At 42.1% G+C, this 26,425-nt stretch overlaps 1 protein-coding gene across 1 annotated transcript in view; it reads right to left on the bottom strand.

Annotated features, from left to right (window-relative positions):
* Positions 1 to 26,425, bottom strand: part of LRP1 (LDL receptor related protein 1) — a 392,141-nt gene that overhangs the window by 335,621 nt on the left and 30,095 nt on the right. Inside the window, exon 2 of the mRNA XM_042447614.1 lies at positions 9,218 to 9,343. Within this exon, the coding sequence (XP_042303548.1) occupies positions 9,218 to 9,343 (126 nt within the window). The remainder of the gene's footprint in view (positions 1 to 9,217; positions 9,344 to 26,425) is intronic.

The following is a 26,425-nucleotide window of genomic DNA, read 5'->3' on the forward strand; positions in this document are numbered from 1 at the left end:
ATAATAATAATAATAATAATAATAATAATAATAATAATAATAATAATAATACAAAGCATGTGCTAGGGCAGGAAAGCGAAACTGGTTTCCCCATCCATAGAGAAGGTAAGCCAAAACTATGAGAGCATTTTGAGAACTGTCTTTTAAAAATGCAAAACATCAAGGTTTAAATCTTTAGTACGCTGCAGCAAAGGTTTTGTTTAATCTGCAGTTTGTCACTTTATTTCTTTTTCTGCCATCGAGACTTTCAAATTCAGTTCCATCAGTGAAAGGAAGGTAGCAGCATTTCTCTGGCTTTATCTTTTTAATCTCCAACCCTGCCCAACTCATCAAGGCAAGGGACCATTTCTTGCAGTCTATACATGCAGACATAGATCAATGGCAGAACACGTGCTCTGCACACAGAGGCCCCAATTCCAATTCCCAACATTTTCAGATAGTGTTCACAAAGACCCATCTGAAACCCCAGGGAGTCATTGTTGGTTTGAGTTAAAGAATCCAGTTCAATAAACAACAACCTATTATATTCTGTGAGTTCACAACCCAATACTAGAACAAGGTGCTGTTGCAACCTCATAAGTAAAAAGGTGGGGTGGCGTGAGGTGAGGAGGAAAACTGAGGAAAAACATGAAATGGCCAACTTAATTTGCAAAATACCAGCATGGAGAATATTAAACTGTTCAGAACCTTCCCTCTCCAGGTGGGGTTTAAGCAGGATCATTTACCTACCTTTTCATTGCATGTGTGCTCCTCCCATCTCAATCCAAATGTACTGTCAGATTGTCTTGATCCTTAAATGTGGCAACACTGCAAGGCAGTCATGATGTGGGCACTACATGTCTGAACCAGTTTTTCACCACTTTCAGAACATACATTCCCAGGGCTCCCTGGTTTGCAGAATGCTGACAGAGGTCCCTAGATCCCTCTTAAAATTACAATATTCAGTCACTCTGGTGAGAAAGGTGACACTTAACTAGTTCTCAAGTTTATGTACAGGGACATAGGAATCTGTCTTAAACTGTTCCAAGCCACTGCTCCATCTAGCTCAGTAAAGTTGACAGGAACTGGCAGGTACAGTACTCTCCAAAGTTTCAGACAAAGCTCTTCCTCAGGCTTGCTCCTGGAGACACCAAAAAATTAACCTCCATGCAAAGCCAGTGCTTTGCCACTGACCTACAGCCCTTCCCTTTAGTAAATTTCCTACTTGCTATATATTTATTGCAACTATGCAAACTGACACCTTGAGAAGTGCTTTGCCCCTGAACCACAGCCCTTCCCTTTAGTAAATTTCCTACTTGCTATATATTTATTGCAACTATGCAAACTGACACCTTGAGAAGTGCTTTGCCCCTGAACCACAGCCCTTTCCTTTAGTAAATTTTCAACTTGCTATACAGTTGGGCCCTACACATTTGGAGTTTTGACTAATATGTTCTCTCTAGCAATCTCTAGTCCTCCTGCACAACTCTGCCAGAAGATGACCATAGAGATGTGCTGGAGAACCTAGAACCAACCTGTGGCATGTGTGCTCTCTCTGGCACACAAAGCCATCTCTGAGGGCACACGGACAAAACCCCAGTGCAGTAGAGACAGAGGCCCAAGAACACAGCTCCTTTTGTTTGTATGTGTGGAAGCGGTTCACTGGATAATGTAGTCAGTGGTAGCGATCCTCACTCCCATTTTGCAGTACACTCTGGGTAATGTAGTCAGTGGAGAACACAGTGCAAAATGGGAGTGAAGATCGCTACCACTGACTACATTACCCAGAATGCACTGTTTCCACAAACACACACACACACACACACACACACACACACAGAAAAGGAGTTGCATTCCTGGGCCTCCCTCTACTGTACCACTGCCTCTTACTGCTAGTTGCTAATCTTGATTAACAGACTCTTAATGATCTAGAATCAAATCCTGCCCTTAATCATTGATTTATGAGAAATGATTCCTTAATTCTAATCCACCCAGTCTATCCAGCCACTTTATCATGGTGGCTCCTGGACTAGAAAATACTTCAACTTTCACATTTCTGCTTACGCCTTGTCAAGACTTCCTTTAAACTGCTTTATAATGACTGACCAGGCTTCTTAATCCTCTTCCTGGAAAACTGACTTTAAAAAAACAAACAACTTTCCTACTATTCACAGTGAGAAAAAGAACAAGGTCATTCTTGGGCATCAAATACTGAGTGCTTGACACCAGTGTTGTCATCATTTCACTATTACAGTAGCCCTTCTGTTTTCAGGGATTTGAAATCAGCATCCCTTGCGTATCCACGGGGGGCAAATGGAGAGGGACTAAATGGGGGGGGGGGTGCCCACGGTGCGTGACCATGCATGCTCAAAGGCCACCATTCAAGCCAATGGGCCTTGAATACTGTCGAGTTTTTGTTTTTGCAGGGGGGGGTGTCTGGAATGGATCCCCCACAAAAATGGAGAGCTGACTGTATTATCTCCTGAGATGCAGTGTGTCTGGGATGGAGGATTGTGTGCCTCTCAAGATGCTGTTCATCTGTAACTCGTAGTATTCCTTACTTTGGCTATGACAACTAGAGATGATGGAAATTAAAGCCCAACAACATGTGAGGACTGCACAATTCCAGGAGTATGCCTAGAACCAACATAGCTGACTGGAAATGCTGGATATCAAGAAGGGAAGCCTTCTTTTCCACTTCTGAAAGGATTCCATCTCATCTGATTTACTCTTTCATAAGTATACAGTCATCCCTCCATATGTGCAGACTTGGAGTCTGCTTTTCACAGGAGGTACGAGCTGCTATCTTTAAAACGGGTGCATGCGTCATGGGTGCATGCCATTATTCTGTATGGGACTCACATGCCATGCCTAAATAAGCAGAGCTAACAATATCCTTTGGGCCCCAAAACATCTTCCTTTCACTGCATTACTCTTGAGAAAAATTAATATAGATATGCCAAAGCTATCCAAAAAAGAGGCTGGATCCCAGATCATCCTCCCATTACTGCTCAGTTATGGACAGTTTCAGCAGAAGATTATATTTATTCTTCTTAAAAGCAACTTCCAAAATGTGGTAACTAAAGTTAAAGCTAGCCACAATCTCACTCACACACACACAGGTTAGCACTACAGCCAATTTCTTGGGAATTAAGGCAGTTTGATGAGGATATATTATATTACCATATTATTATATATAATATAGTATTATAAGAAGCCTTGGTGGTGCAGTGGTTAAATACTGAAACTGCAGCCACAACCTTGTAAATTCAATCCTAGAGGAGGGCTCCAAGGTCCAGTCAGCCTTCTCTCCTTTCGCAAATCAGTAAAATGAGTACTCAGCTTGTTGAGGGCGATTGGTTTTCACATTGTAAACCGTTTAGGCAGTGCTAGTTCACTGATAAGCGGTATAGAAATGTATTTGCCATTGCTATTACAACATAAAATAAGTATGATATATACTGTATCCGTAGAGCATGTGTGTAATAGTTTTATATACTGTATTTACTCATGTATAAGTCTAGCAATTTTATAGTCAAAGATCAACACAAAAAAACTGGGTCAACTTGTCCACAGTTCAATTTAAGTACTGTCCCTTAACAACAACAACAACAACAACAACAACAACAATAATAATAATAATAATAATGGAACCATCCCTTTCTCTGAGTAGAGTGGCAAAAGGCAAGAGCTCAGTCTGTCCTGGAAGCACCTAAAAGAAAAACTGACAATCTATTCTCTCCACTGCAGTGCTGCTTCTGGCCTTTACAAATGCCTGGGTGGGAATATGGCAGCATCGATGGTTCCTTGGCACTTCTCCTCAAAGGAGCACCAAGAGAGTAGAGGGGATCTCCCAGGATGAACTAAGATCTTGCTTTTCACTACTCTGCTCAGAAAATGGGATTCCAATGATGTTATTCCAACAATGAAGAATCGGGTTTTGAAAGATTTGAGTAAGATATTTGTACATGTTTGTCAGCTTTTCTGGGTTAAAATCAGGCAAAGTGTTGTCACATTAAAGGCTGTAATTACTGGTAATGTAGTCGCCATTTTCTTTGCTTTGAATTTTCATCCTTTTTAACATGTGTTCATTTTTGGGGCCCATTCGCACCTGGTCACTTTCTCCACATTTCATACAGACACTATTTACCATAGTTCTCTCCTCATCCATCCAGCCTTTCGAGTGAGCACAAACAGTTATGCCGGCCAGTATTTTGTAAGTTGTTTGGTACTTTTTTTTTTTTTTTTTTTGCTTCATCTTTACATCTTTACATCACATCCACCCACCGCTCTGACCACATCTCTCCTGCGTTGGCATCCCTTCACTGGCTCCCCCTCCCTTTCCGCATTCAGTACAAGCTCCTGCTGTCCATGTTTAAAGCCCTCCATGGACTGGCCCCTCCTTACTTATCAGACCTTCTTTCTCCTCACCTTCCCACCAGGGCCCTCTGTTCTGGTAGTCAAGGTCTGCTGTCCCAGCCCAGGATTTCCTCTGCCCCATCTCGGATTCGCCCCTTTTCACTTGCTGCCCCTCACTCCTGGAACCTTCTTCCCCCGTGAGAAAGAGCCATCACTTCCTTAACCAGCTTCAAAATGGAGTCCTGTTCAGAGAGAAGCCTTCCCAGGCATTGCCTAATTGTCACTTGTATTTGATGTGTTGCCTGTTTTATTTAATCATTTCCTGTATTGCTATGTATTTTATAGGTATTATCATACTAGAGAGGCAGGCTAACTCCAACAGGCCTCCCTGGAAGAAGATTAACCATCCATTAAGAAGCCAAGCCCTCCCTCCAGTCCATCTCCCCTGATCCAGGCCTTGGAGGTAGAGAAGAACTGCTGGCCCTCATCCCCTTCCCCTCCACCACTCCCTTCTCCTTTTGTGTCGTGTCTTTTTAGATTGTAAGCATAAGGGCAGGGAACCGCCTAATTAAAAGATTGTATGTACAGCGCTGTGTAAACCTTTATAAATAAAGGTTAATAATAATAATAATAATAATAATAATAATAATAATAATAATAATAACCCTTTGTTACATGTCCCTAGGTTTTACTCTCAAGTTAGCCAAGGGTCATATCAAAATCCATAATATTCTCCCCAAAACCTGCCCTCAACATATATATGAGGTCAACTTGTACATGTGTATATACGTTAATATAAATTGTTATAGTTACAGTCATTAAGCATACAGAAGGGTCCATATTCTGATCTATATTTCTCTCTGCTCCAATAATGGAGATGGGAGGATGGAAAGACAAAGAAATGAGTGCCTTCCCTACTAAATAACATAACGGATCCTCTCTGAAAGTAGCTACGCCACTTGGAACAGGGCTATAATTTATAAGATGTTTGCAGAACTCTAGGCATATCCTGGCTAAGGGCTTTAGGCACTATATTTTAATTGTATTTGCTTTCCTCTGAATTTTACTCATGTTAGCTTCCTGGAGTGCTTTTTTTTTTTTTTGGCAGAAAGGTGGGATATAAATCTAATGAAGAAGAAGAATCCTACATAAACATGGAAAACCATTACAATAAATTCTACCTAAGCCATCATAAAAAGAGTACTGAGGGTATAGGGCACTGCTAAACTGGGAAGCTGGTCTCTTTATGGCAATCTCTAGTAAAGAGTACTAACATGGCATCTGCAAAAATGGGGGCTGAAAGAAGAAGAAATTAGGATGACCAAACCGTCCATATTTCTTCAGTATAAACACAATCTGAAGTTGAACTATGAATCTCGTCTGCTGCTCTGACTGGATGCCAACAACATCTGAAACAGAGAAAGTGTTCCACTTAAGATCTCTCAGGGTATCCTCCCTCCCATGTCTCATGCAGTGGCTTCCTACATTTTAAATTCTACCAGTTTCTGTTTTCAAGCCACATAAATTGTCCCTGGTTCAATGTCTCTTTATCCAAGAGCAGACCATGAGAGGGTCATTCTTATGCAGCAGCTGAAGCAGAGTTAGGTATTTCAGATGCAAAGGCTGACACTTGGGATAAAATCATGGGGCTAAGAAAGCCTGGTAAACAGACCAACAGTGTATAAAAGCCAAAACTGCCACCCAAACTGCAAAGTCCTGCAATAGAGAGGAAGGAGGAATTATTATGTGTCTGAGGACTGCTGCACAATGCCATGGTTTGTTGCTGCTGCTGAAGCAGATCTGGCCTTATCCGCTACACCAATTGCATAATAAAACGAAGAGGGTCTCTGCAACCCAGATCCATTCGGGTAGAGGAAGAGCAGCTGAATGGGATGTCAAGATGCCAAGAAGAAGTATGGATGCCACTCAGTAGTTAGAAGCGTCTCTCTCTCCGCTAGACTTTAATATTTCCTCAGTGGCCTTGACCACAAAGTATTCACTCCAAAAGTGAATTTGGTTTACCCCAAAACAGGTGGCTGCACATTTTTTTTACCAAAGCCATGCGTTGACCGTGTTTCTTTGGCCACAAACACACATGCATGTGGCTCTGGAACAAATTGCTACTTCATCTGAACACTTTACACAGTTTCATTCAAAGTCAGAACAAACAGAGACCATTATGGCTGGTTTGCATCAAACACTGTCAAGCCAATGGGGATCATCTTATGTTATGCCAGGTTCATATGCCCTGGTTTGAAGCAAAGGCAGGTTGCTCTGGAAAGCTAAGAGATAACGTGAATACTATGAACCAGAGTGCTCAGGGTGAAAGGGGAGGATTCCCACTGCCCCATCCCCTGAGTCGCATCTTAAAAGAAAGACATTCTTTGTTTTCTAATCTTTAGTATATGCCTAAACTCCTGATGAACTCTCTTACTTGAAACCTTTTACTGTCAACACAGGAATTCTGTCATTTGTGCAGATACAAGTAGACTCAATTAAGTAAAAGAAGATTATTCTATCTACAGTTACCTATATCTGATGTTGCAAAATGGAAGGGCTTTTCTTACTTCCATTCTTGACTGTATCAGGAAGACTACTACTATTCCTTTGCCTTATTTTACCCCTTAAAATTATACTGCAGGTCATTTGCTATTCCCCTCACAACATCCAGGGAACTGAGACAAGGAACCCCTTCAAACTACACAGTTATAACAATATGCAAAGAGATCTTGTAGCACCTTTGAGACTAACTGAAAGAAAGACACTGGTAGCATGAACTTTTGCAGACACATCTACTTTCTCAGATGCATGACCTGCAACTGAGGAAATATACTCAAGTCTATCAAAATACATGCTTCCAACGTCTTTCTTTCAGTCTCAAAGGTGTTACAAGACCCCTTTGCATACTGATTTTCCAGACTAACACGGGTATGACTCTGAAGCTCCACCATGCCTAGCCCAGAGGCAGATGAAAGGCTCTCCCTTCACTTTAACTGCTACCACTCTGGCCTGAAGGGGAGAGAAGACACAGGCACAGCTCTACCATGTCTAGGATCCAAGACAGAGGCACCCCAGGATTCCACAGAATGCAACCACAGCAGTTAAACTGGGATCATAATGATCTAATTGTGTACTTTGAATTACAGTGTGAATGGGCTCTAAGAAAGATGGCAGCTTGGCTTAAGACTATTAGTGTAATGATGAAGATCTAGAGCTGGCCATGAGTCTCCCTGTCCTGAATTAAATGCTGTCAAAGATCAAGAGTGGAACCCGAACCTTCAGCAGCTTTTGTGCGGGGAAGGAGTTGCTTGGGGAAAAGATGACTATACCAAGACAACATCCAGAAGACAGCATCACTTTTCCTCTTCTAAGGGCTCCTGAAAATATACCTATATACTTCAAGGCAAAATGAGAAACAGCCTCTGGTTTCACAGCACATTATGGAAAATCACACCAAACCCTGCTCTGTAAAAGCAGAGAACTGTCATACTTAAGAACCATAACAACTTCACTCAGTCTTGTCACTATATCTGAGTGTGTAAAGGTGGACTGTGGAAGCAGAGTTAAAAATTAAGCCAGCTGTTCCACTTGTAGCTCTCCAGAGCTTTCTAAAGTGGTCTGAATTAAGGCTCAAGTCATAATATTTTCTTGCTGGCTTTCTCAAAAAAAGGGAATGCATCTCCTCATCACAGCACCAGTACTGAACAGGGTCACTATATATTACACAGTTTAAAAAAACATACAGATTCAAAGACATATTGACACATGTAGAAGACAGGTAACTTATTACATGGAATAATAATAACATTACAGTTTTACCAGAGCTGGATTCAGAAGAAATATGACAAAACAAACCACAAGAGAGGAACCACTTATTTTTTTAAAAATTAAAAAACAAATTATCAATAAGCACAACCCAAAAAAATTCCATAGTTTTCCTTTAAAGAAATTTTGTGTGGCTGTTGCATATTTTTATGGATTTTTTTTTTTCAAATGCTGGCTAGCCCTTCTAGATCTTATGCTCTGCCGTGGAGACGGGGGCATTTAGCATTTAGAACAACTCTCCCATTTACAAACAGAATAAACCCAGACACAGCTTTTTGAAAAGCTCAGTCACTGTGCTCCAACGCCACCAGCTTTTGGCAGCAGCAAAGTGAGAAAGCAAGGAAGTGGTAGGCATTTCTGATTAATAAAGCTCTCTCTCAGAGGGGCTGTGCATCCAGAGCAGGGAATGAAGGAGAATAACAAATGTTCTCCCTCTTTCTCTTTTGAAAATGAAAAATAAGTGTCTCTAAGTCTTTTCACTGCACTTTCATCTCCACACACAGCACGGTTTCATAGGTTTAGAGAGAGCCTGAGAAAGTCACTGTTTTTGACTATAATGTCCAAAATCCCCAAGCCACCAGAGACACTCCATCATCCTTGTAGGAAGATGGTGTGTGTGTGTGTGTGTGTGTGTGTGTGTGTGTGTGTATATATATATATCCATCCATCCATCCATCCATCCATCCCCCACAAGACCTCCAAAGTATCTGCAGGGGTAACCCTCACCTGCCACCCCCCCCCCCCCAAATAACTACTCACATAAATAGGAAGGTGGGAAGAAATGGAGTCACTGCATATGAAGACAATTAGACATTGTGTTAAGTAACACAAAGCTGGGCAGAATGATCTTAGTTCTCAAGCCCTCACCCATCTTGTTCCTCACAGCACAAAGTGACACTTTCTCCCTACACACATACACAGTAAGGGTAATCCGTTGTGGAAGTGGGAGACAGGAGAAAGAGAGACAAGAAACAGAAAGAACACAATGTGGCAGTCATTCTGCTCTGTTGACCATAACTGGTCATCCGTGCAAAATATGTTGTTTTTTTCCTACCAAAAGACTGGTCCTTCAGCCGGTTCCAAGCGTTCGGGTCTCTCCCTTTGGGCGGTGTAGGTCTAGGCTGCAGCACCCACTCCGCACGCGGGGAATTGGGAGGTTTTGCTTTGATGGAGTCTTCTACTGAAGAAATAATAGGGTCACTTTTTCTTGTTGTGCTTTTTCCCCCACCTTACCCAACTCCCTTCAGAATCATTTTTCTTCTTAATTAGAAACCTTATGTCGGGCTATGTATCCATAAAGCTGAAATCGGTCAGGCACCCCAGATGTGTGGAATAACGAAGTAATACCAACACAGCTATGAAAATTTCCCCAAAATGCATCAAAGTAAAAAGGACCTTGTCTTTTTAAAAAGGACGAACTATCCTGTTTTTCAGATTCCCTCTGGCTGTACATGGTATTGTCTCCAAAGCCTTTTTTCATCTGTTCAGTGGACTACTGATCTCAACATACTTCTGCTTTGATTTTACAGATACAACTATATCATTTTCTTGCAAAAAAAAATCTCACTGAATTCTCGCCACCTGCAAAGATTCATCTATGCAAAAACATTGTTTTGTATTGTTAGGCATCAAAACCAAGAGGAATGATTGAGGACTTTAGGACATTTTACCTATTTGGGAGATGTGAAATTCATTATATACACCATAAATGTACACAATACTTGCACACAGGAGAACTATATGCAGTGGAGGCTAGGCCCTCTATAACTATCATACCGTTTGTGTGCAGTACCTTTGTTGACTAGAGCTCCCAGAAAGTCTCAGGCCTGACTCCTACTGTTAGTCCCAACTAGAGTAGATTCACTGCATCAATGGGATTTACATTCATGTTGACTCAACATTCAACAACTGATTCAAATGCTCCGTTCTCACTGTTACTTCCAATTAAAATTGAGGCCATTAAAAATGAAACATTTCCACACTCTTCTTTGATAGCTGTGGAAGGGAATTTCAGCCAACTCAGTTTTTCTCATTCTTGCAGGATACCCCTGTATCAAAAGTTCCTGTTATACCGAGGTATATTGAAGACACAGGACAGGAACCATCTCTCAATGTCTATCTGACAGTCTGACATGCAAGTGCACTTCAACATGGCTGGCTTCACCTTGTCAGACTACACAGCTTCCAAAGAAAGTCACTTTCAAATCGTGCAGCCTACATTATGTGAACAAGAGGTCTGGCCTACCAATTCACCGAGCATGGATGAAGAGAAAGTGTCAGCAACTGATCGTTCTGTCTTTCTTGAAATCTTGGAAGGCTCACGCTTGTGTCATTAATTTTTAATGACATGGCTCTGTCTAGGTTCTGACTAGGGCAATGTCTGGAAACCTGCATTCTAGTTGCTTGCTCCTGCTGCACTAAGGATGGATTAGCGATACCTTAATCATCCCAGGCTGATATTTCTCCAGCTTCTCTTTAAACCCTTCAATTGTTAAAGCCTTTAAAACCAACCTTGGGAACATGCTCCCATGCATAATCTCATAGTCAAAAAGGCTTCCCCTAATACTTAACTTCAATCTTCCTTCCTGTAGATTAAGCCCATTTGAAGGGGGGGGGGAGGACCCTGCTCCCTGCCTCTCTCTCTTTCTCTCACTCTCTCAGTTCTCTTCTCAGGTATGAACATGCCCACACATTTCTTCTTCTTTATTCATTGTTCTTGCATTCCAAACTTTTTATAACTTCGGTCACCTTCCTCTGACTGCCCCCACAACAACCCTACAATCAAACAGATGGAACCTCGCCCAAAATAAGCATAACAATCAAATGTATCTATCTGTTCCAAGGGAAATAGGTTCCCAGCTTCTGTAGCCGATTACTATGTCAGCCATTTTAACCACCACCACCCCACATCATAAAATGTGTTGGTGACAGGCACATGTCTTGAAATGTGGATTTCAAGTCTCAGGTCTCATCTAAGGAGCAAAAAGGTCACACAGCTAAGGTGTATTGAATCAATTACCTGGCCAGTCTTCGTTTCACAAAGGCGGGATACAAACCGCCGCTTTGCGGCGGTCTGCTGCCGCCGGTTATTCCACAGGGGAGCCGGGAGCTCCACACGGCGCGGCTCCCCTGCGGACCGAAAAAAGAAGCTCCAAAATGGAGCTTCTTTTAGAGTCGCGTTGCGACGTAGCAAGGCGCCAGGGGCGCACTCGCTACGTCACAGGCGCGACGCGTCGGACGCTCAGCGTCCGATACGCAAGATGGCGCCAGCCATGTAGAGGGCCGGTGCCCAATCTGTGTACGGACAGAGTCCGTATTGGCCCAGGGGCGTCTAGAAGAGACGCCCCTTTTTTAAAATGGGACGCCCTCTGGACGTCCCAAATGCCGGTTTGTAACCGGCCAACGAAAATGTTCTTTAAGCCAGGGTATTGTGTAGAGTGGCATTGCTGGTGTACATCACACTGGAAGAACAACAAGTAAATGTTCCTCTGATATTGCGGGTAATGTTATTGGCCGCTGCAATATTGTTCCCAGAAAAGATATGGGGACACAATTGGCATCTAGTTTTGTGGCCCTGTAGTACCATCCACGTTAGTATCAAATACAGTCCCCAGCTGAAACCACTCAAAAGCATAAAGCTGCAACCAGTTTTGGAGAATAACTCAACCCTCTCACAAGCTCTGGGAGGCAGGCCTTCATTGGCCTACAGAAATCCTCCAAATCTTAAATAACTATTTACTTACAACAGGATACATAACATGGATATAAAATGCAAAGACCTAGCCATGTTGGTCTAGAAAATCTGTATGCAACAGGATCTTTTATCACTTTTGAGACTAACTGAAGAGAGTAGTAGCATAAGATTTCATAGACTGAGTCTACGAGAGTGGAACAGACTAACGTTTAAAAGAAGTACATTTCTCTCTATTTGCCCTCTATCTAGTCCACCACTTCAAAGGCTTTTCACTTAAGTGTCAGCCTCAGTTCTTGATTTATAAGAAATGTGTGCCAGATGAACCTGACCTGTAAGTTTATCTTGTGAAGACTTGAGCATGTCCAAAAATATGCAGAAGAATGAAGCTTGATGCATCAATTAAAAAAAAAAAAACACCAGCAATGTCATCTTGTTTCCATAAACAAGGAGCAAGGCACTGAGTGGGGAAAATAAACTTCTATTTTGTTCCAAAACTCCATTTAGCAGCCATTTGGAAAAAAAAGTTGGCACCATGAAATGTCCCATCCGCTTATAACTGGTAAAAATGATTAAAGAGAGATCTGGTACAGTTATGTCTGGTCTGGAACACAGAAGTCAGACATTACCCTATCCTTCTTGGCATTCATGCTAGCTCTGTTTTGCTGGGAGACCAATTACCTGCTTGACCAAAATAGAACAGCTTACTGGAGAAACCTAGGCTTAAATTTGATCTTAGTGCAGGAAGTTTGCTTGTTTAGTTTGTATTTATTCTCTGTTACAAATTTCATGCAATGGCATGCATAATAGACCAATCACAGAAGTCTGAAGCACTGAATAGGAATTAGTAGGATTCCATGGATCAGAATTGTTTCAAGGAAAAATTGTTATAAGTTTTGTTTTTAACTGAGGCAAATGCAAAAAAAGAGGAAGGGAAAAGGAGACGGGCAGGTAACCATAGAAGGCAATCTAGAGAAGCCTTATAGATGTTCTGAATGACATGAACCCCCAACCAACATAGCCAGTGATCAGGGATAATGGACAATGTAGACTCAAACATCTGGAGACCAGGCTGCTGACCCTTAAGGCAAAGGGTTCCAGTGACTATGCAGAATTGCTGCTTCACTAACATGTACTATGGGGTGGGGGACAAAGCTTTGGAAGAAGTTAAATCACTGGGAATTGGTTTCTACATCACACTCACCATTAACAAAGATTGTGACTGCGACTTCAGTCCTTTTGCAATGTAATGGTCAAATTTACATTAGTTTTATATTTACAGAAGTGTACCTTCATTCAGTGGTTTAAAAAAAGAATACAACACAGTTTAAGTGCTTGCTCTGATGCCACTGTCTCAGGTTCTGCTATAGGTAGTGAGATGATGACTGGGAGGACAGGAAGAGTATATGTTTTGTATCACAGGCTACCACTTGTAGCACTCATATTTTAGAAATGCATTAGCTAAAAAGTCACTACAGTACTTCAGTTATTTTTTAAAAACTGGAAAGTAAACAGCCATTTTTCAAACATAACTAAAAAAGGTAACTTACTATTCTTGGGGTGGATTGGAACTATAGTTTACTTTTTAAAGCAACTTTTCAAATTTTTAAAGAAAAACACCAGAATACTCTCCACACACACACAAAAAAAAAAAACCCAACTCAAAACCCAACAACTTTCTGTAGCCACATAATACTTGTCCATTACACAGTGTAAATCAGAACTGAGATAGGGATATAATATACAACAAAAGATGACCACTCTGTACCACAGATGTCCTAAATCACACGGAAAGTGGGGATTAAGTCACAGAGAAAGTGGGGATTAAGATAGAAGCATGAAATGCTTTAGATAATGTACACAGCACAGTAAGCATTCATGGAGGGATCACAGATCAATGGTAGATCACATGCTATGCATGCAGAAGGCCTCACACTCAATCCCTACCATTTCCAAGTATTCTGGGAATGCTTCCTCTTTGAAACCCGGGATAAACTGCTGGCAGTCAAAATACAGTATTGGGACAGATTGCCCAATGGTCCCAAGCCCATACAAGGGACCTTCAGATGTTCAAGAAATGTTTAGCTCTATAGCTGAAAACTGCATCCCACATACAAAAAATAGACAAAGTAGGCTCAAATAAATTATTCCACTACATTTCAGAGGAAGGAACGGCAAAACCAGTTGGCTAAGAAAACACTAGGAAATTCATGGGGTCGCCATAAATTTGACACATGACATAAAGGCAGACACACACATACACACAAAGGCAAGGATGGTCCACTGTGGCACTCCATATGTTTGGGGGTTTAAACCCACTCTTTCCCAAGCAGCATAGCCAACAGTAAGGGAACGTGGGAACTATAGTCCAAAAACACCAGGATGGCCACAGCAGTCCACCCTGGAGAAGTGACTAAGGATAGATATAATGCAGAATATTCATAAGCGGGATCTTCTGCAATTTTAGAAACTGTACAGCATTTATTGGGAGAGCAGAAGGAGAGATTCAAATGAGTGCCATAGCCCTAGATGGTGTGTGTTTTTTTCCTTCCAGACCTTTTTCGGCTATTTAAATTCCCTCATGAAGTTGCTGCATGTCCTAGAAGCGGAAAATGGAACAGGTTTCGGGCTCTGATTTGGACACACCTCCCTCCAAAAAAGTGAAATTTACTAAGCAAGATCACACTCTCGAGGCATACACCTCTAAGCTATGAAGGTACAAGAAACACAAGAAGAGATTTTAACCACACCCAAGTCATAAGAAATAACAGGCTGCCATCAAAGCAGTTGGTGAGAACAATAATACAACTGTTAACAGTTTGCCATACAAGATAGCATGGGAGGTAAGTGGGATGGAGGTGCCTGCCTCCAAAAAGGAAGCACTTCACAAGTTTCGCATCCTGCAGCAGGATCACAAAACCTTTGGAATAGCCATCACCTCAGGAAACAATTTAAAAGAGAACACTTCCTTTTCCAAACAATAAAAAGTAAGGCGAAACAAAAGAAAATGAGTTTGCATGATACTGGGAGCCACTGGGTAGGGTTCCCAAGGCAGGAGTTCTGTCCAAAAGGAAAAAGAATATTGAATTGAGGGAGGTGTTTCCAAACTGACAGGAGTCCAAAAGTCAACATTTGTTTTTCTTTAACTGTTTGCAGAAGCCCAGTGTTACCTACATGTTTTTCCACAAGTCCAAAGTTACATATAGAGAATTTTGTAAAGCACACTGAGTTTTAGCACAAAATGTAGTAACAAACTACTATTGCTACAACAGGGTGGGAGAGTTAGCTCTTTTCATTTCCTATTGAGTTTAACAAGCATATTTACCACTCCATAAAAATGCTCTCTAGCCTCCTGCCTCTCTCTTCTACTCTTAAAAGTCACTTTAAAGAAAACATTGCAAATGGTATGCTCTACTCCATTGCAAGCCCATTGCTCTGGTTCAAAGCTCTTAATGGAAAGGGCAGGTGCTAAGGAGATAGCCATTTTCCTAGCAGAGAGCTCAGCTGCCTTGTTTGCTGCTCTCTGTTACTCAGCATGGACACCTTTGCCATATGGGGAGGGGGGGAGGAAGGTAAGATGTTCTCTTTAACATTACAAAAGCTCTTGACCACCGAGACCTCAAATACTATCAGAAAGGCAGGAAGAATCTGGGAGGTGGAGGAGGGTTAGAGAACTCTTGAGTGCTTCTGCTACTTCAAGTGATTTAATCCAGTACATTTAAGGCCTGACTTAAGATACAAGGTTGTTCTTGCTGTGTGCCTGCAAGCCCTAATGGGAACCTATTATGGAGTTTTCTTGGCAAGATTTGTTCAGAGCAGGTTTGCCTTTGCCTTCTTCTGAGGCAGAGAGAACGTGACTTGTCCAAAGTCACCCTTTCCATGGCTGAGCAGGGATTCAAATCCAGGTCTTCTAGAGCCCTAATCCAATACTCAAAAGTACTACACCGTAGGGTTGCCATAATTGTCCACTATTACCAGGGACAAAATGTGGAACAAATTCTAGACCAAACTGTAGGACAACTGCAGGACAAAACTTAGCCCAAAATGTAGGACATTTAAGAAAAATGGAGTTTGGTCTCGAATTTGTCCTACATTTTGTCCCTGGTAATAGTAGACAGTAATAGCAACCCTAACTACACCACACTGAGATGTCAGGTAGCATAAGAAGAGTTCAGCCGGATCAGACCAAAAGCCTACATGTGTAGTCTATCATTCTGTTCCCAGAGTGACCAATCCCAGGTGGTTATGGGATGCCCACCAGCAGGACATGAGTGCAACAGCACCCTCACACTCATGATCTTGAGCAATCAGTATGCAGCAAGGCATGCTGTCTCTACTACTGAAAGGAATATATACAGAGTCCTTGGTATCTACTGGGGTTTGGTTGCAGGACCCCCCATGCATACCAAAATCTGTGGATGCTCAAGTGCCATTATATAAAATGGCACAGTAAAATGGTGTCCCTGATAGGCAAAGGCAAAATCAAGGTTTGCTTTTTTGCTTTTTTAAAATATATATATTTTCAAGCCATGGATGGTTAGATCAGTGGATGCAGAATCTGTGCATACGAAGGGTCAACTGGATATGTGTCACTGTCTGATCCCCTTCTAAAACTGTGCAAAACACAACAGAGACTATGGCAAGCCACATCAAGACTTCCAATTCAGTGACAGAAAACAAGCCCACTGCTGCTGCCATTACATTTTTGTATTCACCAAGATACCTTCTTCCAGATATATTAATGGCAGCTACTTCTAGCTGTAACCAATGGCAGGTACAGGCTAACAATGGCCTCTCAATAGACTTAAACCAGACTTTTCTCAAGATATCCAAAAACCAGCTAATATCCTCTAGGATTCTCATGTAACCAATAAAGCTTGAAGTAATGCTGAAGCTTTTGACTGAACATTTAACTCAAACATACTCTTCACATTCATCTCGTTCTCTTTTAAACCAACAAAGGAAAGGAGAATATCCCCACATCTATATCTATTTTTGTTGAGTAACCCATCAAAGAACCTAAAGTACTAATCAATCGAGTTCCCTGGAAGCCTAGTACTTTTTAAAGCCTTGGCTATATGCACAGGAAAACAAGCAGCTAGAATAACAACCACAAAATGGAGAAGTTCTTCGGAGGCACAGGAGCCCTGACTTTGATTTATTCATCTTTATAATCAGTAGAGCTTCATTAGGCACTGCTAATCATAAGAGAGAATTGTTAACAGGTAGAACATTACAACTGTTCTTGGCAAAAATTTGCTTTGCACCAAATGAAAAGCGGCAAAAGATACACTTGTCTGACTGTTCTACCAGACACAATAAGCTGCTGTTCAAATCCATTATCCAAACTCGTTATTCACTCTGCCAATCTCAGATGTCTAAAATGGCACTAAGGGAACAAAGCTCTGCATGGTATTAAGTAAATGGACTAGATTGATGGATTTCAAAAAGCTCTTGGACACATTAAAAACAACAATTTTCCTAGCAGGCCATAACAAAACAAGGGAGCCCAAATCTAGCATGGAAAAACAAAAGTGTGTAGCGTGCAAAAAGCCAGATCTGCTGCTATTCAGTGTGTTTTAGACAAATTTCATCTACTGCCATTTCCCTACACCAGTAGAATTCCTTTTAACTAAAGTTGACTTAGCAGGCTGGTACATTTGTCAGCCTTATTGTATTCAAGGTAACCTCCCAAACTAAAAGGAACGGATAATTCTGCTCATTGCCTCACAGAAAGGAATCCACCATGTTAAGCAATAAATGCTGTGTGCCCTTGGGTGCACCAGTGATGTAGACGCAAGTCAATTGACTTGAGCTCAGGTCAGACTCAAGTCGCTTCAATGACTTGACTTGGATTTGACATGGCAAAAATGGTATGCTGACTTGACTTGACTTGAGACTGGTATATTTTTAGTGTCTGACTTTGAGCAGTAGGCAAACCTGCCCCCACAGTGTGGTGTGCATTTCTCAGAAGAAAACAGCAAATGCATTAGGCAATGAGCTTGAGGCAGAGGGATCCTTCTAAAGCTTTTGTAAGGCTTTAGAAAGCTCCTCTGATAGCCATAGGCTGCCAGGCAGATCTCAAGCCCCTCTTTGAGCTCAGTGCCTAATGAATTTGCTGTTCCCTCCAAGAAATGCACCTCTTTTTTCTTTTCCTGTTATAATTTGACTCCCAGACTTGAGACTCAACATGAGGTAGACTTGAAAGTATCTTGCAAGACCTGAGACTTGAAGATAGGTGTTTGAAACTTGACCTAAAAGACGTGAATACATCACTGGGGTGCACACACAGAGTTCTGGTTTTTCAAGTGCTCATATGCCACCTTTCCTCCAAGGAACATAAGACTGCATCAATAGTGCTCCTCCCCTCCCACAAATCAGGCACCACTCTATCAACAACCCTGTCGAGCAGGTTAAGCTAAGAGATTTTGGAGTTGCTCAGAGTCACCCAGTGAACCTTATAGCTCAGTGGAGTTTTTACAAAGTCATACTAGCTCCCTCATGCTCTTCTCTAACCCAGATTTTTTAGTCCAGAGAAAGAAAGCTCACCTTGGAGTTGGTTCTCCATAAAGGCAATAACGTTTACCTTTCAAGGCAAGCATTTTCTAGTCAGCAACATTAACCCTACACCAAGAAACCAGTGTGTTGTAGTGGTTTAGGCATGGACTCTGGAGACCAAGATTCGATTCCCTGCTCAGCCATGGGAAGCCACTGGGTGACCTTGGGTGAGTCACACACTCTCAGCCTCAGAAAACCCCAGGATAAGTTCTCCTTAATGCTGCCATAAGTTGGAAATGACTTGAAGGTACACTATAACAAAGGTAAGAAACCTTTGGCCCTTCAGGTTTTTTGGACTATGACTCCCACAGTCTATTACCACTGGGCATACTGGACGGGGCTGATGTGAGTTGTAAGCCAAACCATCTGAAGGGCTAAATCTAGTACCTTCCTCAGACCCACACAAGTCACAATCATACAGTGATGATATTCCCTCATCACAACGTCCACATTATCAGTGTGAGAAATTCCACATACTTACAGTACAATTCTAAGAATACTCGTCCCTCTACATTTGCAGTTTTGACTTTTGCGGATTTAATTATTTGTGGATCTTATTAATATGTTCTCTCTAGGAATCTCTAGGTCCGCCAGAGCAACTCTAGCAGCAACTTTAACCAAACATCACATTTAAGGACCTAGAGATTCCTAGAGAGAACACTCCACAGGCATTTGTAGCTCCTCCAACGCATTTCTATGGTCAACGTCTGGCAGATGTTGACCACAGATTTGCACTGAAGGACCTAGAGATTCCTGGAGAGCGGTTTTTCCACATTCATGGAGGTCCTGTGCCCCTAACCCCAGCGAATGTGGAGAGACGAGTGTGTGTGTGTGTGTGTGTGTGTGTGTGTGTGTGTATTCAGAAAGAAATGCAAATGTGTTCAGTGGGAACTTATTTCCATGTAAATGTGCATTAGAACTGCAGCCCTGTTAGTTACTATATTTACTCATACTGTATCTAAGTCTAGAGATTTTAGTCAAAAAATTGACCCAAAAAAGCTGAGTTAACTTATCCATGGGACAATATAAGTACTTTAACTCTTATATACAAAATAAAGTGGTGAAAGGCAAGAGTGTAATCTGTCCTGGAAGCACTCATCCCTCTCTATTTTGTCAGCTAACCAGCCTTTAGTATGCACGCCTGCTGGAATTTTGCAAGTTTTTTTGGTATTGTTTTCCTATGCTTCACCCTTTAAAACCTTTTTATGTTTTCCTATGTTTTACATTCAACTTATCCACAAGTCGTATCAAAATCCATAATTCTGGCCCCCAAACCTGCTCTTAACATATACAAGAAGTCACCTGTAGCCAAGTATATACAGTAACTCAATTCTTTGGTTCCTTTATTATCACCCACCAGGAAAATTAGTGGACAAAACATTCACAGTGGGCCTTAACATGCACATAAGCACTTTTCTTCCAAAAAAAATTAATATTAGCATGGAGGTACAAATACCTAAGGATAGCTGCCTCTGACACCCTCCCACACTGGCCCCAAGGAGCATGTCTTTTAAATGAACAATTGCTTAACCACAGCATGCATGTAGGCATTCCAACCAATCTTATCTGATCGAGAGAATAATAATTGGGCATAGAAGTTGTCACTTTTGTTTAATTGTAACAGTGGCATCACTTAGCTGCACTAATTGATTTGTCTGGGAAAGTCAACTTTCAACTCAATTAGCTTCCCCTTTGGCTGCACACAACCCTTGAACCAAATAAAAGACAGAAATGGAGGACCACAGGAAGCCACTTATATCAGGTTATCCCCTTGCTCTATTTAGCTCAGCACTGTCTACACCAGCAGTTCGCCAACCTTCTTTTCCATACAACACTTACAAATTCTGTGTGTGTTATGTTGGTATATGAGAATGTGCCTTGGTGAACCATTTAATGATCAAAGCATAGGTCTAGGCAGGACATCTGAAAAGTGTTCCAGTTTAACAGACACATTTGAAGAGAAATATTAGTAGTAGACCACTCCAGCATGGTCTCATGAAAACCAAGCGCTGTAGGCTAGAACAGGGATGATTCTGGCCTTGGTCAAAACAGCCTCGATCTCCATCAAGTGCCAAGCCAAACAGAGATACTCTGGCAACTTTTCCAAATGTTGCTTAAAGTGTGGTTGTCAACCATTAGACTCACAGTGCTCTCCAGGATTTCAGGAAGAGGTGGTTCTCAGTCTTACCTAGAGATCCCAGAGACTTAAACTGGGACATCCACTACGGAAATGCCTATGCCTCCAAACATTTTAACCAGTTAAAGCATATGACTTCCGGGTTTTTAAATGATACGAGTGTTTGCAAAATGGCAACCTATCTGCTACTGCTCTTGAGTTTGCAAGCAAAAAAAGAAAAAGAAAGAAGTAGAATTAGATTGTATTCTATATTTAGAATAGGAATAGCCAAGAACATTGGAAAACAACTCCTTATTCAGTGAAAAAAGACACTGGGAATCAGGTTCATCAATTTGTTCCCTCGCTTCCTCATATATATATTTTTTCAAAGGTAGAATGGAACAAAAACAAGATGTTTGGCTGAACTGTAATGCAGAAAATATTTGCCATTGCACAGAGTACTCTGCCAAGGTGTATTAGATATAAATAGCTGTAAAAGGCAACTCAGACAGTAGAGGCAAGAATCATAAATCTGGTCTGCAAATGACTCTGTATCCATCTTTCAGTGGGTTGTGGGGAAAATTAACTCATCTTCCAACAACGCAGCCAAATAACAATAAGCAGACTGAGTTGGGGGAGCGGGGGAGCGGGTGCTTTTTTCACTTGTAATAGTAATAAACTGCAGGATGCAGCCAGGTACAAGTCTGATAGAAGCAGAATTAAGAAATGCAGTTGCAAGGGGAAAAAACTATTTAGCTGTAAGGTTTAGAGAATAGCTGAGAGAGAGATAGAACTTAGTACTGTACACATTGTTTTGATTCCTCTATGCCAGCTTTCAAAGTCCACTGGATCTCTTCATCAGGCAAAGAAGAGGGAAGAAAAGTCACATTGTTAGTCATCATTTTTGTCTCTTGCTTGCTTGAGATGTTATAGACTTGGGTGTGTGTGTGTGTGTGTGTGTGTGATGGAGACAGAAAGATCAGTGTCTACTTCCCAAAATCACTATGAGATAACTGGGAACAAAAACAGCAAAAGAAGGGAATAAAATTTTATTTTCCCATTTGCAGCCACATAGTACCTTGCACTGAGATGTAGGTCTACTCCTATTCTACATCAAGCCACAAGGCCCTATATTGAAGATAGTGGCATCTAGGCATCCAATGAACTTCCACGAACAGTGTCATCATACATCAGAAGCCTTATCTAAAAGCACCCTTTGTGTAGCCCTCCTATAAAATGAGAGCAAACACTCTATGACTATTACACAGGAAATCCCTTTTTTGGAAAGCAAACCTTAGCTAGAGTGCATTCTGACTACCGGTTTATAGCAGTTCCAAAACACTTTAACTGCCACAGTTCTATCCTGTGAAATCCTGGGATCTGTATTCTGGGAAGGTATACAGAATTTCCTGCTGGAAAGCTCTCAAGAAGAAGTTCAGGGGGAGTACACTAAAGCAATGTTATTCAAAGTGAAAGTGCATGAACTACTTCCCCTCCATGAGCCATCAGCTCCTAGAGAACCTCCAGGAATGAAAGGAATAATTGTAACCAATGGGCACAGATAGGGTACTGGTCCCTGGCACATGGGTAGGGAGGGGAATTGCCAATCTCCTACATTATATATCTTAAAAAGCAGTACACTGGATTCCTTAGCAGAAAATTTACTGGATCTCACCAAACTCCAATACTGAGGAAACTATAGGATGAAGCCATGGCAATTTAGAATGGTATCGAAGCACCATAATTGTGTAGTGTGGATACACCCTGAAGTTAATATGTCAAAAATGAAAAAGGAACATAGAGTAATTCCAGCCCTGGTAGCATTACAAATCAAAAAGCATTGTACAATTTTCCTGTCTTTCCTTTTTAAACAGATTTTCTCTGATGATTAAAAAAAGGCTGAAGAGGCAGCAGGAAAAGATGGGAGGGTTACAAATGGAAGGCAACACTATCTAGCTCATTCGGATGGGCAACTGCAAGGATAAAAATCCCAACCTTAAAGCACTCTCAGTGCATGAAAGGAAAGAATAAGCACCATGTTAATTTGGCTTATTGGCTTCAGAGGATGCAAAAACTGGCATGAGAGATGGTTTTAAATGTAATTAAGGCGGTTTCACGACATTTAGAGTGAACATTCTGCCTCCAGGGCTTGGGAAGTTGTTCATCAGTTGCTAAACATATAACCCTTACTCCCTTCCATGAAAAACAAAAATGAACAGAAACTCCATGTGAGTATCCTGACTCACTGAAAATACTCACAGTCGGCATTATTTTATTTGTTTATAAACTAATTTATCTGCACTTTGGGGGTCTACAAAGTGCCTCTCATAAAAGTTAGAGGGGGGGAATTGCATACAATAAATTGGAGAATTCTAGAAATTTGTAATAAACATTAGCAAGTCCAAAAAGCTTGTGAGGTGGGGAAAGCATGATCATGTGAACAACCTCCAAACCCCCCCCCCACACACACACACACACACGAACAACTGCGTAAAGGAAAAATAAATTTTGACATGGCAGAATTTTTTTCTACAGGTAATGGCCGAATTATTAAATAAAACTCAAATTAAAACAAAAACAAACAAGATAGCCATGAGATGAAAACCAGATCAATGAAATGAAAACCAGATCAATGAAATGAAAAATAAATCCATAATAGTGCAACACATACATAATAAGCATCAATCAAAATTAGTTCTCCAGAATTTGCACTCTTTTTGATGATGCTATTTTGGCTGATCTTAATACATATACAGTTGTCCCTCCTTTTTCGCAGGGATCTGTTCTGGACCCCCTTGCAAAAACAGAATTTCACTTATACAGTATTCAAGCCTCATTGGTTTTTAAACTCACATCCCTCGATTATGCATAAGAGACAAATGGAGGGAAAAACAATGGGGCACCTGCCCGAGGCACATGCCCACATACTCCCATACCCGTGCACTTATATTCAAGCCCCATTGGCTTGAATATAGGTACATGGCCGCAGGAGTGCACTGGTGTGCACCGGTTTCCCCCTCCGTTTGTCCCTCACGCATAAGTGAGGGGTGCAAGTTTAAAAACTGCAAGAACAAAGGGAAGGCTGTATATTGATACATATTGCTCTGCTAAACCCACTGGGTGGCCTTAGGCAAGTCACACTCTCCCAGCCTCAGAGGATGGCAATGGCAAACTTCCTCTAAAGAAACTTGCCAAGAAAACCTCATGACAGCGTTGTCACAAGTCGGAAACGACTTAAAGGGACACAACAACAAACAAAAGAGGACTTGATAAAATTTAAAAAGAGAGATTGGGGACTTGGGCGGGATACAAACCGCCGCCGCCGCCGGTTAATCCGCGGGGGAGCCGGAGCCTCCACACGGCGCGGCTCCCGTGCAGACCGAAAAAGAAGCTCCAAAATGGAGCTTCTTTTAGAGTCGCGTTTGCGACATAGCGAGGCGCCAGGGGCGCACTCGCTACGTCACAAAGGACGCGACGCGTACGGACGCTCAGCGTCCGATACACAAAGATGGCGCCGGCCATGTAGAAGGGCCGGCGCCATCTTGTACAGACGGAGTCCGTATTAGGCCCAGGGGCGTCTAGAAGAGACGCCCCTTTTTTAAAATGGGACGTCCTCCGGACGTCCCAAATGCCAATTTGTAACCGGCCTCAGTAAATTAAACAAGCAACCTTTTGCATAAACACAGCATACAAATTTCAAATGTAGGCTATAACATTAAGGGACTGAATCTTTCGGCACCTTAGAGCTCAGGGGGTGGGGGGATAATTTGGTACAGACATTATGATCTGGTTCACAGGCTGCTAGTTGGCAATTCCTGTCTTAAAGAAATCTTCATATCCTTCTTTCCCAGTTTGGTTTCTTCATATTTGTCAGAGCTCAAGACAGCCATTTTAGAAGCCAGGAGAGGGAAAGGCAGAGGTTGAGAAGAGCAAATAAACAGCTCTGTACTTTTCTTGCTTAGAAGCATTATGTACATGTCCTCCATGCTGCACACTGAACAGCATGTCAAGCAACCCCACATGGTTCACATAGATTCTAGAGGAAGGAGATTTAACTAGGCTTGCACTTTCTGTGAAACAAGAGATGAAATAAATGCACTTTTAGTACGGCTCGCTTCGGCAGCACATATACTAAAATTGGAACGATACAGAGAAGATTAGAAGACTTTTACTCTGCAATTACCTATCCTGCCTCATTCACAGAATCTGATCAGGGGTCCAGATAATAATATCTTCCATGTGTCACCTCGCTGAGCGCCCTCCCCAGCTTCTTCCAGCTTCTTCCTCTCCTTATACAAATAAGTGGTAGAAAACATGGGCGGGGTACAGACCGCCGCTTTGCGGCGGTCTGCCGCCGCCGCCAGTAGGTCCGCGGGGGAGCCGGAGCCTTCACACGGCCCGACTCCCGCGCGGACCGAAAAAGAAGCTCCAAAATGGAGCTTTTTTTTCCGTCGCGTTTGCGACGTAGCGAGGCGCCAGGGGCGCGCTCGCTACGTCACAAGCGGCGCAACGCGTACGGACGCTCAGCGTCCGATACGCAAAGATGGCGCCTGCCATGTAGAAGGGCCGGCGCCATCTTGTACGGACGGAGTCCGTACTAGGCCCAGGGGCGTCTATAAGAGACGCCCCTTTTTTAAAATGGGACGTCCAGAGGACGTCCCAAATGGCGGTGCAGAAAGCACCATGGAAAAGCTGTGCAATGTCTTTTGACATCTGGAAGCACCCTCAGAAGTAAAACCCTGGAATCCTGATTCCCTGGGGTCTATTCACAGTTAGAACTCCATTTTTCCATTTTAACTGCAATGGTTCAATCCTATGGGACGCTGAAGTTTGTAGTTTGACCAGAGACACTAGAGATGTTCCCGTGCTTCTAGAGAACTGTAAAGGCCCTTCCTTGTTAGGATGTTGCTATGACAGTTAAAACTGAAATCATAGTGCTGTATTTGCATAGTGTATATAACCCTTGCCCACTTTAAATCATCAAGGCAATGTGCCTAGCTCCTGGCTAATTTCAGGGGTTATTCATCTGGCTCATCATTTCTGATCGATCAATTAATTTAAGGGTTTATTCGCATGAGTTCAGGATGATGAGTGGAATCCACTGAGGCCTTTCCACTGACAGCTGCTTTGATCAAGCAGAACTGTGTAAGGGTGATTCTTCCTCCCACATGCAACCCTCACAATCCCCATCCGCACTTAGCAATTTCAAAATCTGCTCTCAAGGGCTGAGAGATTCTTTGAAGCAGACTCTGGCATGGCTATAGGATGTTGCAGGGAGCAGAAAGAAGTCCTGTCATGAAGATGTTCCTCCACTCACAATGTTCAATTCTCTCCCTACTCAAAATGCAAAAGATACAAGAAGCCACTGCACAGTGGGGCATTATGTTAGACCTCTGATAGCAGGTCTGTGAGGTTCAGCTTTTCTCCTGCACACTTATGTAGGAGTCCCTTTCTCTGCCAGAAGGAGCCAGGACTGAAGAGAAAAGGGGAAGGTACAAATTGAGTTTCTCTTATCTGAAATGCTTTGAGACCTGAAGTGTTTTGGATTTCAGCTTTTTTTTGGATTTCAGAATATTTACATATACAGTTGCCCCTCCATTTGCATGGGGATCCATTCTGGACAAACACACCCCGTGAAAACGGAGGCTCACACATATTCAAGCCTCATAGGATTGAATAGGGTGCAAACATGTGTGCATGGCCCAGGCGCACATGCCATTAGAATTAAGGGTGGTCACCCCTCCATGCATAATCAAGGTTGCTGATGTGAGATCCGCGAGTTAGGAGGGGCGACCCTACATAAAGAGATATCTTGGATATGGGGCCCAAGTCTAAAAATAAAATTCCTTTATGTTTCCTATACACCTTATACACATAGTCTGAAGGTAATTTTATAC

This window comes from Sceloporus undulatus, chromosome 2 (assembly GCF_019175285.1).
Source record: "Sceloporus undulatus isolate JIND9_A2432 ecotype Alabama chromosome 2, SceUnd_v1.1, whole genome shotgun sequence".
NCBI classification, from domain to species: domain Eukaryota; kingdom Metazoa; phylum Chordata; class Lepidosauria; order Squamata; family Phrynosomatidae; genus Sceloporus; species Sceloporus undulatus.